Source organism: Bos indicus, chromosome 1, assembly GCF_029378745.1.
Source record: "Bos indicus isolate NIAB-ARS_2022 breed Sahiwal x Tharparkar chromosome 1, NIAB-ARS_B.indTharparkar_mat_pri_1.0, whole genome shotgun sequence".
NCBI lineage: Eukaryota > Metazoa > Chordata > Mammalia > Artiodactyla > Bovidae > Bos > Bos indicus.
In genome coordinates this window covers 134,775,280-134,794,453 of record NC_091760.1, presented here as the reverse complement: position 1 = coordinate 134,794,453, position 19,174 = coordinate 134,775,280, and the positions used below count along the sequence as shown (strand labels likewise).

The 19,174-nt window shown below is 46.2% G+C and overlaps 1 protein-coding gene across 1 annotated transcript in view; it reads left to right on the top strand.

Moving 5' to 3' along the window:
* The window catches only part of EPHB1 (EPH receptor B1), a 462,907-nt gene that overhangs the window by 159,537 nt on the left and 284,196 nt on the right, over nucleotides 1–19,174 (top strand). The window contains exon 3 of the mRNA XM_070794456.1: nucleotides 4,358–5,039. Coding sequence (XP_070650557.1) covers nucleotides 4,358–5,039 — 682 coding nt within the window. The remainder of the gene's footprint in view (nucleotides 1–4,357; nucleotides 5,040–19,174) is intronic.

Here is a 19,174-nt window from a genome sequence, read left to right as displayed (position 1 = left end):
ATCTGTGATAAATTGCAATAAATCTTTTCCCAGCATGTTTTCTTTTCTCTTCCTTTTGATTTTACCATGGCTATTTCCATCATGTTAATTAAAAAAAAAATTGTATGGTGCTGACTTGTCCATTTATGGCTTCTGAGTTTCATGTCATCATTACTATACATACATTGTCTCTATGGTTTCTTTTAGTATTTTTATGGTTTCATTTTTAATGTTTAAATCTTTGATTCACTGGATATTTTTTCTGGAGTAAGGTAAGAAGTATGGATGTAGAATTATGTGTTTTTTCCAGATGGATACCCAGCTATTACAACAATTTTAAAAAATGGTTCACCTTTTCCCCACTGATTTGTGGCCAACCTTCCAAATGGTGAGACCTATTGATTTGATATTTAGAACATCCCACCAGTTACTCTGCCACATATAGGCTCAGGAGTGGCCTTTTCACTATATTCTTACAGAGACTTGATATTTTATCTGTTTAATTTTTTGCCAGTCTGATAAGCAAATGGAGGTGTTTTGTTGTTTTAATGGGAGGAGATAATTACAGAAAGGGACACAGAAGACAGCATGTCAAATGCCTAGAAGTGGAGTCTGAGAAACCTTTAGTAGGAGATTGGCTTTGGGAAGGGCAGTGAGAGCGCCCCCCAGAGGCTGGAACCAGCACAGGTCTTAAGTCTGAATACCAATGGGGTTGTGTATCCAACACAGGTGAAACCCATTTTTCAAGGATTTGTGAAGCTGTGCACCTAGAGACACATCGTCCCTCAAAGCTTGGCTAGGGAGGCAGACCTGATGCATGAAAGAGTATTAAGGGGACACATGGGTCTGGTCAAAGCACCGTCTCTCTGTCCCTCACCCCATCACCCCACCTCAACGTGATGAGAACCTAGAATTTCTGCCCCAAGATACACTTTCAGTTTCCAGCGGTCTGGTCCAACCCTCTGCCATCTCTCACTTGAAGCAGGAAAACGAAGGCCGGTTGTCCTGCTCATGTGCTCATCCAACCCAGGCTCTACTTTGCCTCAGAGAACTCTTTAAAAAACTCAGCTCTGGTCACCTACATTTTCCTCCCTCAAACTTATCAGTGCCTCAACTCTCAGGGTGAAATTCCAAGTTCTCCATCAGACTCACCCTCTCTGCGGTCTTCTTCCTGCTACCTCTAGTTTTTTTTTTAATGATTCTTCCTTCCTCAGTGGTGCCAGGGCATTTCTCTCCACCACAGGGCCTTTGCACCTGCTGTCCTTGGGCCTCAGTGCTCTGTCCCTTCTCCTCCCCTCTCTGCTGGCAGCAGACACGCATTTCTCCTGGCTGACTTCCATCCACCCATCCCTCTCAGCTTGGAGGGTCATCTCTGCCAGGCCTCTTGGCATCCTGAAATTTTCCCTCACAGCAGTTAGCACAGTTGTAATAATTTAGTTATTTTAATAACCATTTGTCTAATTTCTGTTTTTCTCGCTAGATTATAAGCTTCATATTTCTGCATCCCCAGTGGCTAATGGAATGCCTGGCATAAAGTTGGCCTTCAGTAAATATTTTTTTTCACTGATGGATGCATGAAGTAGAACTATAAAGCAATGACACTGATTCCAAGTATCACAAGCAAATAATAATGTCTGGCCTCCCTGCTGGGAATGCTGTTTCACCCTCATCTTGACTTACTCAAATCTTCTCTTTCAAGGCCCACAATCCTAATTGCCCCTTGCTCAGAGAGTATTTGTGTTTCCTCCAGCCCACTCTGATTGCTGTGTTTCTAACCCCTGTAGCTCTAGCAGGCAGAAGAATAAAAAAGGGAAAGAGACTTCATCACAGCCTTTCCCCAAACAACGAGGAATTATTTTTCTTTCTCTCAATTTCTTTCTGCTCTTTCCCTTTGAATATACAGCTGTATTCCCTCTAATTTGCTTTGATCACTCCCTTAGGAGCTGTCATGGAATCAATTAGATCTGTAGACTTTTATGACTCCAGGTCACCCAGTATGATTCCTCATTTTACAGATGAGAAAACTGAGGCCCAGCGAGGTTAATGATGGAAACAATTACCTCTATTGGGTCGTATAATACCAATCAATGTCATTTTCTAAGATAAATGTTCTCAATATCCCAGCTCCACAAGAGTGTAAATCCTCATTCTGTCTATTTTGAGACAGGCTAGTGGTGACAGCCTTAGTGTTAAGATGAGCCCCAAATGGTGGGCTTCCTGTCCTGCTCTCACATAGCAGAGCTGCATTAGTCTTGGGTGGCTCAAGGTCCCCATCTTAAGTGGGCCTCAGGCTTCACCTGTGCATTGACAAAGGAGCCCCATGTTTGTGCTGAAACCTCATATACAGCCCAGTGAAATGATGTATTGTGAGACCTGCTGTGTTTAAACAATTGCAGAACAGAAAAAAAAAAAAATCCTGTCCTTCCGTCTAAAGTCATGTAGAGTCAACTGGGAAAATGCAATTTCAAAACAGCCATGAAAAGGGAGGGAGATCTGAACAGTTGAACTAAAAAAACTGCTAGCAAAGACTTCTCCCTAATGTATTTACTTTCTGGTTCCAAAAAACCAGGCAAGCAGAATGTAACTTAAAAAAACACATTTAAATAGAATATAACACCAAAAAAAAAAAAATCTAAAAAGTGTACCTTAACATCTAGAGATTGGATAAGAAATTAAACAAAATGCAGGTGAGGTTGGCTGTGTGCAAGGATCCTGGAAGGAGCCCACTAAAACTCCAGACTGGGGAGGGAACTGGGCCTCCTGAGAGTGCTGGAAGGGGTCTGGGGAGGAGTGTCACTGGGGGTCGCTGTACAGGCCTGAGTGGGCAGGGCCAGGTCTCCAGGTGTTCTTCCCTTTGCTCTATGCCTGGTGTTCAGAAGCCCTGGTACAGTTTTGAAGGACAGCCTCGCCTCTGCCTTGCCTCTTGCTCCTGCAGAGAATTAATTCTGTGCAGGAAGAAATCCTAGTGTATTTCCCATGTAACACTTGATTAGTTTTTGGTTCTTTTAATGAAGAATTCTCATTTATATATTTCAACTGTACACTGTGAATAATAAGCAACTAACACAGTATTTAAAGAAATGGTACTGTTTGATTTCTTTTGTCATCACTGCTAACTAGTCAAGGATCTTTATTTTCTCTTTTCACTTTAGGAAGTGGAATTTCTTCTGCCCCTTATTTACTTTTTTAGCGAACACATTGGAACCTCCTGGGAAGACCCCCAGTTCTTGAGGGCAGGGTTCTGAGGACTCCCCAATATGGGCAGCTGCTTCCTCTCTCAGAACAGGGAAGAGCGAATGATCCAGCAACTTTTCTTTGGCCCCCTGGGTGGCTCATGAAGGGAGCCATGTCTTTACAGACCGACCCTCTTCCCTTATTGCCTGTTACTAAAATAAGTTACTAAGTGAATTTCTTTAGCCATTCAAAGCACTTGTTTCTGTCTCCTGTCTTCTCCATATCCTTTATGGCGATGTGAGCATGGGTGAGTTGAATTGAATGATGAATTGCACCTATAAATTGGTGATGGTAAGCTAGTTCTTTGGGGGAACTGTTGGTATGATTGAGAGACATTATTTTCCTTCTGATCCACAGGACTGCTGATTATAAGAGAACTCTTTTTCAACAGGAATCACAGTTGTATTTCCCTTATTCAGAAGCTTTCTTTACTCCCTAAGTTACACCTTCCAACATTCTCTTCCATCACATCTTTGCTCAAAGTATGCACACAAGGAAGCTTAATTTGCTTCATTTAGGATCTCTCAGCAATTCTGCTGTTCCCAGTTTCACAGTCTAGCTCTTTCAAAGAGATTGATGTCATAAAACAAAAGTTTTTGTGAATCTATGTTTGTTGAAAAATTCTGAAAAACTTTATATTCATATGATTTTTGGAGATATAAAGGAGTTGTACCACAATAAAGGAATTAGGTTCAGAAATGAGGATTTTCCAGGTGGATGGTGGTGACATGTGGTCAGACCCCTGATCCCCAGAGTGACTACTGAGAGTAGAGGCTGTGGCATTGAGGATGAAAGTCTCTGCCATCATATGGGACTCAAAGCTGCAGGTGGATGTAATGTTCCTTGTGGACATAATGAGTCACTGTCACAGCATGAGAGTTGTGGGTTAGGTGATGGGAAGCTTTATACAGTGAAGTCTGTTATATTTTGGGATGGACTACATAGGAATCTCCTGAAATGTGCCCATAAGGAGATCTTTAAATGCAAGTTAGGGTTAAGTGTGTTCATTTCTCAAGTCAAGCTGTTACACTGGTGAGCTCGTAAGGCCCCCTCAGTGCCAGACTTCTCTTCTGCTCTGCCTCTCCTTGTCTTCTTACTCTCTATTTTGTGTTTTCCATGTGTGTGCCTGGCCGGCCTGGTACAGTGGGAAGAAGTCAGTGGCTACGATGAAAATCTGAACACCATCCGCACCTACCAGGTGTGTAATGTCTTCGAGCCCAATCAGAACAACTGGCTGCTCACCACCTTCATCAACCGGCGGGGGGCCCATCGCATCTACACGGAGATGCGCTTCACTGTGAGGGACTGCAGCAGCCTCCCCAACGTCCCAGGCTCCTGCAAGGAGACCTTCAACTTGTACTACTACGAGACTGACTCTGTCATTGCCACCAAGAAGTCGGCCTTCTGGTCCGAGGCCCCCTACCTCAAAGTGGACACTATTGCAGCAGATGAGAGCTTCTCTCAGGTGGACTTTGGGGGAAGATTGATGAAGGTCAACACAGAAGTCAGGAGCTTTGGGCCTCTTACACGGAATGGTTTTTACCTCGCTTTCCAGGATTATGGAGCCTGTATGTCTCTCCTTTCTGTCCGTGTCTTCTTCAAAAAGTGTCCCAGCATTGTGCAAAATTTTGCAGTGTTCCCAGAGACTATGACTGGGGCAGAGAGCACATCTCTGGTCATTGCTCGGGGCACGTGCATCCCCAATGCAGAGGAAGTGGATGTGCCCATTAAACTCTACTGCAACGGGGACGGGGAGTGGATGGTGCCCATCGGGCGCTGCACCTGTAAGCCTGGCTATGAACCCGAGAACAGCGTGGCCTGCAAGGGTAAGCCCTGAGGCTCTTGAGGCCTCTCCTTCCTGCAGCAAAGAAATCAGGAGTCAGGAGTCCCCACATCCATCTCTGGATCAGATAGGGACAGAAGAGCCTAATGGCTTCTTCTAAAGCTCTGGAGAACCTCCATCTCCAGTGCTAAGCCTGATGGTTTTCCAGTTGTGTTCAACCAGAATTTCTGTATCCGAGTAGAGGAAAGAGATGGGGAAAATTCCAAACGGGGGATCATAACCACTCATGTATATTTAGTTTTGGGAACATTGACACACATATTCTCTGTTTCTCCCTCTTTTAGACACAGACACAGACACACACACCCCTGCATCCTGTCTAGCCCTGTGCTCTGAGGCATGGATTATTTGGGTTGTCATGGATAAGTCACTCAAGGGTAATTGAGAAGCAACTGAACTTGGAAAATATTTTTGTTCATTTCAGTCCAGCTCCCACATCACTTAGCTTGGTACTGAACCCATGCAGCTCATTAACTCAAAGCCTCCTGGCTTGGCTGTCTTCCTCCAGGGACTTAGTGCCAGGCCATGGGGCAGGGATGGGGCCTAGCATTAGTAGGTCCTGGAAGGAGATGAATGTGTTGGAATGGGGGTGGTATAGTACCAAGTTTTCTGTTACTTTTGCTTCAGGACGTTACAGAGTGATGGTGACTTTGCAGTTGGCGGTGTCAGGGTACCCTGTCCTCATATTGGCCCTCCTCAGTCCAGGAGAGAACATGTCCAGTCTATGGCAATAAATATGCTGAACTGGCTGGAGACTCGCCTTCTCTGGGAGTTAATAGAAAGATCAAGAGGGTCCATGGCTCATCTGTTGCCTGAGCACATGGAAGCCAAACAGAGGGGAACCCAAGTTGAAGAAGAGAAGACTATTTTCCTTTATTTTTATCTTTTTCTTGTGGCCTTCAAAGTTTCAGAGTCTTTCAAAAGCAAGGTTTCCCACACAGACCTCAGAAATGACCACCTTGACCCTGACTCCTTACTCGGGTTGCCCCCAGTCCTTTGGAGACCACGTGGAGATGGGGGGAGCTGTGCAAGCGTGTGTGCTCTGTCATTAAGTTGTCTGACTCTTAGCAACTCTGTGGTCTGTGGCTCACCAGGCTCCTCTGTCCATGGGATCTCCCAGGCAAGAATACTAGAGTGGTTTGCCATTTCCTTCTCCAGAGGATCTTCCAGACCCAGAGATTGAACTCATGTCTTCTATACTGGAAGGCAGATTCTTTACCACTGAGCCACCAGGGAAGCCTGGAGGGAGCCATAGTCGCTCCATTTTCTCCATCATGAGCTTCATGCCAGCTGTCCCCTGTCGCCCTCCCCCAGGGAGCTGCGCCTTTGTGTCTTTATTGGATTTCTTGGTGATGGTGCCATGATGGATGATGCAGAAACAGAGGAGAGAGAGTGACAGATCAAGTGGTGAATCAACACAGACTGGTTTAATACCAGCCGGCCTGGTCCCACCATGCTCCCCTGTCCCATTGGTTGGGGGTGGGAGGGCAGTGCCCTCTTGAGCATGTGTCGGGTCTACATGGGGACCCAGGCCAGGCTGAGTTTAGTTGCAGGTGCCACAGCTGCCAGGCACACTCTTGATAGCAGGGGTGATTTCTCCAGACTTCAAAGGGCTGCCATCCCACGCTTGCTGGCTGGGGCCCTTGTTTTTCTCATTATTTCCTGAGCAGAACAGCAGGAACCAGAGAAAGTATTGATTGGTTCTGATTTAATTGGGACTCTGGGAACAGGCTCTCATTTCTCTGGGCTAATCGGAACTTTTCTCTTTTGGGAGGGTTCTGCAGTGCCTGCTGCTTCTCAGTCACCTCCTGTGGTTGTCCTGGGAGGGCCTATGGGGGCAAATGTGTAAAACCAAGTGGCTGCTTTCCATCCTGTCTACTTAGCCTCAGCCTCCTCCTGACGTTTGGTGGATGTTTCTAATCTAGAGCTGTTAGGAACCTGACTTGACTTCACACTCTGCTTGTTGCAAACTCACTGGAAGCTGGAGGAGATGGGGAGCCCCGGGCACCATGATTTTGCCATTTCGGAGACACAGGAAGCCACATTTTGGTGGAGTTCTAAGAGCAGAGAGTAGTGAGCCAGACAGTACCTTAGGTCCTGCAGCCCAGCAGCCTGGCTGGGCTCAGCGCTCTAGAAAGGCACCTTTTTTTCTGTCTCAAGAATTTTAAGCTGAATCCTCTGAATTCTTTGCCCTTGGCTCTGCTAGTAACCTGGGCTTGATGACTGAGACCAACCTCTACCTCTCCAGGGCTCACAGCAGTGGGATGCCCAGGGAGGTGAAGGGCCTTGGGTAGATTCTGTACTTTTTGGATAGGGAGGGACAGTGCTTGGGGAGGTTTTTGTAACTGGTTCCTGGGGTGTATCTTCAAGGCAACATGCTCAATTCATTTTGGATTCTCATGCTGGCCTGTCAGGTGGGCACCGTGATCCTCCACAATTGCCTGCCAAGTACAGCCTACTACTGAGAGCATGGAGATCGGTGGATGCAGTAGAGACTTGTGGGTGAGAAAGAGCCAGTCTCCATCAGCGGTCCTGGTAAGACCTGAGAAGGGAGGCAAGCTGCTCTGTCTCAGCACAGCCCTGAGAATTGGTACCCTAGGGCCCGGCTGGGAGAAGCCTGGATGGTTCTGTGAGTCACACAGTTGTGTCAAGCTGATCAGTTTTCTTTTCTGGATATTTGAATCTGAGCTTTTGCATGTGTTGACTCTATGGGGTGGCAGAAAGCATATCCTTTGTATTGTTTTTCTGGCAGGACAGACTTTCATCATGGGCAAGAATCTTATTCTGACTTTCACTTTGCCTCTGTTAAACCCTTGCCTGTCAGAGTCATGATGACCAGTTGCTTGGTTTTGCAGAAGCACCTGGAGACCAATTAGGTGGCCAGCAAAGAATGGCCTTGGCCTAGAGCCATTCCTATTGTGAGGAGGGAGGGAGTGGCAAGCAGAGGAAGCCACTGGAGAGCTTGCACATCAGAATGTGCAGCAAGCAGCTCACACACTTTCTAGAGGCTTCATGGCCCAAGGCCTGTTCCAGCCTCATCCTTTCTGTACACATAGGTTAGACCAAGCAGGCAGAATCCCAGAAGCCTGTCGACCCCACCAGTGACTGACCCATCATGCATTTATCTCTGTGAAACTGTTGATTACTAGCAAAATGGTCTATCTGCCCCAGCTTCAAGTTTTATGCTGATAGTATAGCCGATTAATGAGAAATCATGGCTTTGTCTTTATCCACCCTCAAGCCTTCTCTGCTCAGGTTGATGGCTGAGTCGATTCTCCATGTGAATCCCTATAGCCTGACTGTCCCTGGACCAGGGAGGCCAAGAACTAGTGCTTGGCAAGCTCCCTCTGTGTTGTGGTCCCTAAAATGTTGCACTGGTCTCGGAGGTCAGCTAAGATCATTCCAACTCTGGGTTTTGGCAGGGCCTTGGCAGTTCCTAAAGAAGAACAGCTCTGTTCTTGGTTCTTCTGCCCCCTGTTTTGTGTCTCTCCTGTTCCCTGGTATCCATCAGAGCCCTGCCTTGAATCCTGAGACCTCATGGGCACTGTCCGTGCGGCGTCCCCCACCTTCACCCACACTTCCTGCCCCTCCTCCAGGTCTCATTTTCCTTCCTTCCTCCCCTGTCTTCCTTGGGAGGGACTGTTTTCCTTGGTGATTTTCCACCTACCTGTACATTCTTTCATGCCTGGAAATCCAAGAGACATTTTGAACCTTTCAGTAATTTCAGTGCCTTTGTCAACTTGAGCAGCCTGGGAGAGAGCCAGTTTATAAACCTGGGGAGCTAAGACAAAAAAATCTGCAGGATTTGAAAGGGGAGAAAAATGTATCTAGTTTAGCTCTTTGTGGAAAAGAGAAGTTTCTGGGGCCTATTTCCACTGCCCTTAGGGTTGCTGGTCCCAGCTCTAGGTGTCCTCCTGCCTCCTCATCCTGGCTGTGTGTGTGTGTGTGTGTGTGTGTGTGTGTTCAGGTGACCACATTCAGGGGCACTGGGAAGTCTTTCTGCTCTGCTCTCTGGCCCATCAGCTGTTGGCTGGTGACTGAGAGGAAGGCCACAGTCTAGATGCCTCTTCCTAGGCCCCAGGGAGACCCGCTCAGCTCAGCGCTGGGGAAGGCCAGAGTTATTAACACTGCAGTCCTGTAAGATGAGCTTCATAATAGGATTTCCCAATAGGCTACTTCATTTAGAAACCTCTTGGGCCTCCACGGTGGCCCTGCCCAGTGCCCTCCAGAGAGGACTCTGATGTAATAGGCTGCATGTAATGGGCTGTGACCCCAGCATGAGCAACAGCAAGCAGCTGGAAGGATGCTGTCTGCCTCACCGACTCCAGCATACTGTGTGGGGGTGCACAGCCCAGACTCTGGGGGCTGCAGGGGACAACCAGGGAACAGGGGAGGGGCAGCTCTGAGTTCCAAATCCCCTTGTGCTCTGCGCTGCCCCTTCTGCCTTTAAAGGACAGGTTAGAAGTACCCAGATTCCACTGGTGTTGACTAAGCAATCATGATTCTCCCAGGTCAGTGCTGAAGCTGCTGAGAATGTTCTGGGCATGATAGCTGTCCTGGCTAGAAGTCCACGACTTAGTAAACATGATTAAAGATGATGACAAAGGCACCACAAGATCATTATTGAGGTGGTTGGGTACATCACGTTGTGAGCAGTCCAGTTTGGGTCCAGGAAGAACTATGGAGTCTGAAACAGCCCAAGCTGGGGTGGAAGTGGGCAGAATACCGAGAGGCCAACTATTCTGGCCACCTTCTTTATCCATGGAGAGCAGGCAGACAGAGAGCATCGGTGGGCACCAGTCTAGGGAGCCCTGCTGGGTGATGTCAGACTGGGATCGGAACTCAAGTCTGGGAGGCCACTGTCTGCCTCTGCTTCTGAGACTGGTTTTTCTTGAAATTAACCATCCTTGGATATGCAATATGTTTTCAGGAATAGCAACCCCCTCTCAGCTCTTCTCCAATGAACACCTTCTCTGTACCGGTGTCACCCTTTGTGTTTCTTGGGTCCGGGTGCTCCCTGCAACTGTGCTCTGTGGTTTTATGTTTCTGCACTGTACATCACAGAGCTCCATGCTGACTACCCCCATCTTCTTTTTAATCTCTCTGGAAGCAGTATCATCTCTCAGTACCATGTCAGATGCTCTGACATGTTGACCTGCCTCTGGACCATCCAGAGGGTCATGGCATCCGTAGCGGGGGTAAGTGACACAAAGCTCCCTGGGAAGGATGAGGTCTAAAGGCTTTGTGCTTCTAGAAAAGGACAGGGAGGGTGGCAGGGCTGCAGGATGGAGTCCTGGTTATGGCTCAGTAATTGGCCTCAAGGACCAACATGGGCCTCCGAGCCAGTGCTGTTGTCAGACTTACCCGCTTTTCTCCCTGGTCCTGCCTCTCTCTGGAGCTGGACGGTCTTGTGTGCAGAACCTGAACACACATATCTCAGCACAAACTTCCTTGCCACTTTTGAGTTGGAAGTATAGAGAAAACTCCCAGTGAATCTGAACTTGCTTGGAGTGCGGTCCCTCGATTCTGGGCCCCAGGAGCTCTGATGGTGTGAGTTTGGTTTCCATGCTTTGGCCCGTTGACAAGCTGTGTTGACAGTACCCTAATGCTCCTGGGCCTCAGTTCTCTTTCAAGTCAGTGGAGGAAGAGGCTGAGACAGTCAGCTCAGAGCAGCTGCAAAAGGGGAAGGAATACATCCCATTTGCACACTGCCAGGAGCAAGCCTTATTTTGCCAATGGAACTGTGGCAGGGATGTTGAGAGAGGGACACCCTGGCCTTTCCCTAGGGGAGGGGTCTCTGCCTACAGATGCCATCTGTACTGTCTTTGTGGGCTGAGCTAAGAGCTGGAGTACCAGTTATGTGGTCAGGCGGCTGCAGCTGAGTCCTCCACTCTTGTTTTAAGGGCCAGTTAATGAGGTGGATACGACCCTTGGGGCCTGCTCAGTTCACTTCTTGCAGGCCTTGGCACTTGTGGCCTCCAGTTCCTCAGTCTGGTTGGATTCCACTTGTGAGTTCCTGCAGATGCAGTATCTCTAAGCTCACTTCTTTCTCTAGGTTGTTACTGAGCACCTACTGATGCCAGGCCCTTTACACTTAAACATTCAGATGGAGCAATTTTACCTCTGAGGATCTACTAGAAACTTAGCTCTTAGAAAGTGCTTGCCATGTCCAAAGGGCAGGGTCATGAGTGGCCTGTGGAGGGTGGCCCCTCTCAGCTAGGTAAGGCCTCTGAGGACAGAGTCCAGCCCACCAGATGACACATAGTCTGCTTTCCCACTGTGGTCCCCCACCTGCTCTTGGACACCTCCAGTGATCTGACACTCAGACTTCCAGAGGCAGCCTGGTTCATCTCAGAGCACTTCCTAGGACTGAAATGAATCAGAGGCCCATTGCTCTAGACCCTGGGGTGGAACTTGTATGCAAATCTCCCTTATCCCAGGTTACTTTTTGTTGTTATTTTTTAAATATTTTGAAAAGGTAGGACATTAAGTTTCCCTGACTCTTGTCTTCATCAGATCCCTCACTGTTTTAGTTTCTGATATTCTCTTGTTAACAGGGTCCATGCATTTGCACATTCAAAATACAGACACATCCTTTCTTCCTTTGCACAGGGCTTACTGCACAGGGTTTTTCACTGAGTTCCATCCACCACCCCCATACCCCCGACTCCCTTTCTTACTTAACAATGAAAGTTAGGAGTTGTATTATGTAGAGATCTGCCTCTTACTTTCCAGTGATTGTGTAGTATCCCATTGGATCGATGTACTTTATTTAATTGGCCCTTCATTTATATACATGTAGGTTGCTTCCTGTGTTTTGATATTTCTAAACAATGTTTCGGCAAACATCCTTGTACATTCATCTTTGCACTTAGGTGTGAGCATTATCTGTGAGACTAATTCATTAATTAATTTATTCAATGAATATTTATTGAGGGCTTTCTGTGTGCCAAGCACTTTTCTAAGAGCTAAGAATGCAACAGATTCTTTGAAGTAAAATTGCTGAATCAGAGTATATACATTTTTAATTTTGATAGATATTCCCAAACAGTCCTCCAAAAAAAGACATTTTCTACTGATTTTTGCTCTAACCAACAAGTTTTAGAGTTTCTGTTCCTTATACCTTTGCCAAGATAATATAATATCAATTGTTTTTGTCTTTGCCAATCTGATAGATGAAAACTGGCATCCAACTGTGGTTTCCATTTGCATTTCTCTTGCTCTGAAGGGCGTTGAACTTGGCAAAGTTCCATAAATTGCCTTGTTGGGGAGCTGAAACATGAATATTCTTATGTAATGCATCATTACATCAGGTAGATTTGCATCAGTTTGGAGTATGCTCACTCGATGATGTGGTCTACCCTTCACTCTCTAGTCCCTTCCCTTCTGCCCTGCATCCCACCCTTCACACATTCTTTGCCCATCTGTAGCCTCAGGACATTTTGGCGCATGCTGTACACCTGTTTCGGTGTTTCCCTGACTGTGGTGGGGAATGGGGCGTTGGGGTGGGACAGGACAAGAGCCGGTGGTGGTGTGGAAGGGCCATGCTGTCTCAGGAAGGCCACTCCAGCCAGTTTGGTGGGAAGCATGCCTTGATTTTCTCATCCTTTTTCTCCTACCCGTTGCCTCTTCTGAGTTCCTTGCTTCCCCTCTGGCATGCACCTCTCAGCTCTCCCTCCTTGGCCCAGTCTCTCCACTCCACATCCCTTCCTTTTACTCTCCCAGCTCACCTCTGGGGCCTTGGGGCTCAGCCCACTGTGGTGCCTCCCACTCTACCACCCCTGAAAAGTCAGCAGCCCTCAGCCCCTACCTCCTCCAACTCCTCTTCATTTCTTCTGCAGCATCCCACTCTCATCAGATCTGCCACCCCTTCCCCAGCAGCCCTGGATCTGTCTCAGTCCACTCCCTGACCACATGTCTAGCTCAGCCTGCTGATGCCTCAGGTCTGCTTGTGCCAGTGGGCTTTGTCTTAGCCCCAGGCTTTTGCTCACTGCCTCCTTCTCTTCTTGGTTTTTGTCTTCAACTCTGTAGCAGTTCTTTCTCTCTGAGGCCGTGGGCTTCCCACCTCCCTTCCTGGCTTCAGCCCTCCTCTTCCTTGTTTCCTGCCTCCCCATCTTCTCCTCGCCCCCTCTTTTTCTTCTTCTCTCCCTCCCTCCCTCCCTTCCTTCCTTAATACTTTTCTATTTAAATATATTCAGGTTGAAAGATGAGTCAGCCTAAAAAAATAAGTTAAATAATAAATTAAAAGCCTGGCATGAAAATAGGGCAAAAAGCAATAGAGATAATATGCAAATGATTGACGTTTAAAAGACTGCTGACTTGGCTTGTCTATCTGGGCTAAGAGAGCAGCTTATAGGCTCTGCTGGGCAGTCCCGTGTTTCACTGTCAGATCACAGTGATGGGTCTGATTCAGGTATGGAGCAAACTTCTCTGGATCGCTTCCAGCTTGCATGGAGGCACTAATGCGGCATGGCTATCATTTATAGAGCACTCACTATGTCCCAGTTTCTCTGCCAAATTCTTTTTCTGCATTATCTCTTACATCCTCAGATAGCCCTGTTAAGTATACACAATCATCATGCTCACTTTTCAGTTGAAGATACTGAGGTGCAAAGAAGCCAAATAGCTTTGCCGAGGTCATACAGCATAGGATTCTGAGGCCTGGCTAATAACCGCTGTTCTGTATTTCTCCCCAGAAGGAAGAAGAGCAAGAGTCTATTAGGTGCAAATGTGTGATGTGTGATGGGAGCTGGGGTTTCAATGTCCCATGTGGACTGAGATAGAAGCCTTCACTAAGGTACGCAAAGAAAAGCCATCAGAGTTTGATCAGTATTTCCCATTGGCTAGGGATGAACCGGGAGGTTCATGGAGTGACCATACTCATGGTGCATATGAATCAAGACACACCCTCCACTTCCATGGTCAGCCCACTCTCACTCTTCTAGTCCCCCAGCTCTCCATGGGCAGGGCCACCCCTGATGTGCCTCTTTGTCCTGAATGCCTACTCTATGCCATCTGCTAAATGAAAACCAAACAAAACACGTTGAAAGCAAAATTGGTGGAAGCAGGATGTAAGCTGAGAAAAAGAAAGACGTTGCAAGTAAGTCAAAGAGAGAAAGATGAATATCATATGATGACCCTTATATGTGGAATCTAAAAAAATGATACAAATGAATTTATTTACAAAACAGGAACAGACTCACAGACTCAGAAAACAAGTTAATGGTTACCAAAGAGGAAAGATGCCAGCAGAGTGATGGGGGGAGAGATAAATTGGGAGTTTGGGATCGACATATATACACTACTATATTTAAAATAGATAACCAACAAAGAGCTACTGTACAGCACAGGGAACTCTGGTCAATATTCTGTAACAGTGTAAATGGGAAAAGGATTTGAAAAAGAATAGATACATGTATATGTATAACTGAATCACTTTGCTGGATACCTGAAACTAACACAGCCTTATAAGTCAACTAATCCAGTATAAAAAAAAAAAAAAAAAGATGTGTAAGAAAACATCTCAGGAGCATGGGTAGCGTAAACTCCAGGAAAACCAGGCAGGCAGAGAGCGCAAGTCCAATGACAAGCCACGTGCTTGGAGAGGTGACAGTGGCAGAACCAGATGGAGGAGTAACCAGTGATGGCAGAGGCTTTGTCTGTCTGTTGTGCAATAGAGTGACACGTGTGCACACACAGCACACACAGGAGAAAAGCAGCAGAATGATAGCAAGCCCACACATCTTGAAAGCCTTTCACCAAAAGTTGATGGTAATGTGTCAGTTTGACAGAGGACATAAGGTCAACGCAACGTGTGTGTTTCAAGTGGAAAACAACAATCTGCTCTTTGCAATGATGGATAGAGATTCTCCATGAAACTGTATGGAATATGCAAGAACTCTGCCAAACCATCAGCTTGGCAAAAGTGTGCCTGCTCTGGGAGTTAGGCAATTGGAGGCTTTCTGTTCGGTTTCTGGGTCTGTCGCACACCTGCCTGTGTTGATCCGAATGTGGAGGCCCTTGCGACTTGGGCTTCCCTCTCCTTGCTGGTTCTGTTTGTCTTCCCCTCTGCATTTTTGGCCAAACTCATCTGTCCGCTGTTTTCTTTTCCTCCATTTATTCTAGTCTCTTGTCTGTCTTCTCTCTGGACTTGATTTGAAAAAAAGAGAAATGAGAAGACACATTCCATTGGTAGAATTTTAATGAGTGAATGGCTAGTTCCATTCATTGTTTTCATTTTTTTCCCCCTAGAAAGCTGTTTAAATGCAAATTGCAAGAAAAAAGTTCTTTTTTTCATAGAGGGAAATAAAGGAAGTCAATGTTTATCAGTGAAATCAATTGTAAATATTATGAATAATTTTGTCATAAAATTATTAATATATAATCACACATATTGATAATAAGATCAGTTATTTAAAAGAACAATTGCTTTTTTAAAACAATATCTTTGTAGGATGCCCTGCTTCTTCATGGTCATTTCTTAATTTTTCTGGAACATACTCTGCTTCTTTCAGCTTCCTCACCCTCACTCGTGATGATTCTTGGCTTATGAGAATTTTTTCAGACTTTATTTTTTCTTATCATCTTTTAAATCTTTCAGTCCAGGTACTAATTAAGAACTAGTAAGCATAGCTGTTTGTGGTTTAAACATACCCAGTCAGGGTGACAGAATTAACGTTTCAGGCTAATAGTGCCCCTCCCCTTTTGCAGGTATCTCTACCCACCTACCCAGCCTCCTTACCTCAGAATTTCCTCAATGGAAACTCAACTATTTGGGAGAGTGTTTCACCTTTGGGGACTGGCCTTCCATGCCTCTCTGCTTTGAACCCCATCAGGATGCACTCAGCGCCCCCTCCTTGCACCTCTGCGGAGTCTAAATGTGAGCTCATAGTCCCAACTCAAGCAGCAGGCCCCCTTCCTTCTGAGCCCTTTCTGCAGCCTTGGGGGCAATGGATGTGCTCTCCAGAGAGCTGAGAGCATCAGCACACAAGCCAATTGGACATCTATTACCCCTTGTCTTCCTGACCCAGAAGAAGGAGGCAGAGGTGGCAGGACATCCTGGTTCCCTGAGTCCTCTCTCTGCCCTGGTTCCCCCAGACGGCCAGGCCTCTTCTAGCCTTCTCCTTGCCCGCCCACCCCCCTCCAACCCCCACCTCCACCCCAGTCTCCTTTCCTGCTCCTGGCTGTGTGCAGACCCTTCCTTCTGGGCCACAAAGGGCTCTGTAGACAGACATTGTGTGCTGTTTGCCAACACAGGGGCCCGGGTACACGGAGGGGGCGAGGGAGAAGCCAGCTGCTCTCTCCTTTCACACAGACCTTTGCTTTCTCCCTTTCAGTCTCCCCATCCCCCGCCCCCTGCTCTCTGTCTTTGAACATGCATACAAAAATAAAAAAGCAGTTACTAATTAGAGCCAGAGAATGAGAGTGAGCCTGGAAGAGGGGAGCAGTGGAGGGGCCAACTCCCGTGCAAATCAGCTACTGAGGAAAGGGCAGGGGGACCTTGGAGAGGCTTGGGAGGGAGAGTTTGACAAAGTAAGCAACAAAGCTTCTTCAGAATGGCAAAGAGGGGCTTTGTCTTAACCTCCCATCCTAAGAGACAGGAAAGAAGAAATGACAGTTTCTTGTAAATTCCCACTGCTGGCATCCACCACCCTTCTTATCTTTGTCCGTCTCTCAATAGTCCTACAAACAATAGACTCTTTTTGGGGGGGACACTGAAGTCTATCCTTTTACTAGTAATTTTGTTCTGGCTGATAGGTGGGGAATCACTGGTGTGAGGAGCCTTCCTTATGGAGGAGCTGCTGAGTCATCAGGATGCCCGAACTTAGGAAACCTCCTCTGACAAGTCAAGGCACTCTCTGGGGCTTTTTTCTCACCCAGTCCTATTCTTGGTTCGCCAGGCAATTTCTGTTCCCAACCCTGTGTCACTAGGTTCGCTGAAAGCAGCCCAGTTGCCTCGTGTGTCACCAGGGGAACAGCAGCCAGTGTTAGGACAGAACCCAGCTCCAACCCAAGTCTTTGAACCCACTGCAGGCTCACAGAAGGTTCCAGATACAGAGCAGTCAGCACCTTCCTGGCAGTTCTGTTTTGGCTTAGAATGGAGTGGCCCATGCTTCACTGGGCCAGGGTCACTCTGAAGGCCTGGAGGTGATGGGGGACCAGTTCGGAGAGCTGGAAGTCACGAGGAGAGAGGGTTACCTGGTAACTCGGCCTGTCTAGAGATGCAGTTTCTCCCAGCATATGGTGAACAAACTGATGACGCGGATGTGTCAAAGCCTTGACGTCAGTGCCTGGGCATTGAAAACGTGGGGTAATTTTCTGATTTCTTGTGAATGTAAACAACTGAAAAGGAGAAGAGTGTATCAGCGTGATGCATGTTGGTACTAACTGGTCAGGGAGGAAGAAAGGAAAAGGAAATAGAATCTGGAAAGCAAAGACTGTAACTAGCTCGTTCTCTTCCACTGGTATCTGTTTAGGTAATGGCTACATGTGACAAAAGAGACCCCACTGGAATCTGCTGGGAAAATCCCCCAATTCTGGGACGAGATCCCGAAATGAATTTTTCTGGAGTCTGTATGGACTATCTCTAGTACATAATGTACTTCCCAAAGCTCAGTGCATATTGTCTTAACCCTGCCCAAAGACTCCTCTAGAAAATAAGGGCTTGAGTCCATTTTCTATGCAGTTAGCCAGGCCACAAAGCCATTGAGAAAACGGCCACTGATGGGTAGTTGTCAAGAGCTGGAGTCAGAGGACTTCCCTCATGGTCCAGTGGTTAAGAATTTGCCTTGCAATGCAGGGGAGGAGGTTTCTGTGAAGACACCACAAGGATCTGTCCAGGTAGAGTTCAGCTGAGATCTTGGCACATTGCAAGGGTTAAAAATGGGTTTGAGATTATTAACAATTCATTATTAAATAAACCAGAGCATAATTTTCTATGTATGGGGCTGGTTCTCTTGAGGTATAGGAGAATTGTGGCAAGAATGTGATATGTTTACAGAGATCCAGGAAATATTAGGAAGGCTTAGATAACATGATCTGAGTCAGGGGTACAGAAAGTATTTGAGTCTCTGAAGATTGTAGAAGCCACCCATCTAGTCATCAGTGGATATAAGTTTGTCCAGTTTATCACTGAAAAATTAATTTTTTAAAATTCTTTTTGCATTTTGAAGTAACTTTAAATTTTATTTAAAAAATTATCATACAGAAAATTAAACTTATTTTGATGGACAGTTTTACGAACTTTAACACATGTGTAGATTTGTGCAACCATCATAAAAATTAGGAAACAGAAGAGCTGTCTTATGCTTTCCCTTTCTCTCCATTCCCTCCTCCCATCCCCCACCTCTGTTGATCCATGATCTGTTCATCACCATTATATTGCCTTTTAACATTGAATGGTACACTGTGCCCACTTTTGAGACTGGCTTCACCATAATGCTGTGAGTATCATCAAAGCTGATTTGTGTCAGTAGTCTGTTCCTTTTTATTGCTAGTAACATTCCATTGTATGGATGCACCGTAGTTTGTTCACCTGCTGGCAAACATTTGAATTGTTTCCAATTTTGAGTGATTATAAGTAGTTGCTATAAACATTCAGGCATGGATTTTTGTATATACATCATTTCTGTAGGGTTAATACGCAGGAGAGGGATTGCTTGGTCATATGGAAATTGTACGTTTAACTGATTTTTCAGAATGGTTGTACCATCTTGCATTACCACCAGCACTTGCCCTGAATCCTTGTCAGCTCTTGGTATTGTAAGTATCTTTATGTTAGTCATTCTAATTGGTATATGATATCTCATGGTGGTTTTAATTTGCATTCTCCAGCAAATAATGATGTTGCATATCTTTCATGTGCTTATTTGCCATCTGTTTATACTCTTTGGTGAAGTGTCTGTTCAACAATTTTGCCCACACTTTAATTAGGCTGTTTCCTTACTATTGAGTTTTGAGATTTCTTTGCATATTTTGGATGCAAGTTGTTTTGTTGAACATGTGATTTGAAAGTATTTTCCAGTTTGTAACTTGTGTCTTCTTTCTGTTAACCGTGTCTTTTACAAAGCATGGTTGTTAAGTTGCTCAGTCATGTCTGACAATTTGCGACTCCATGGA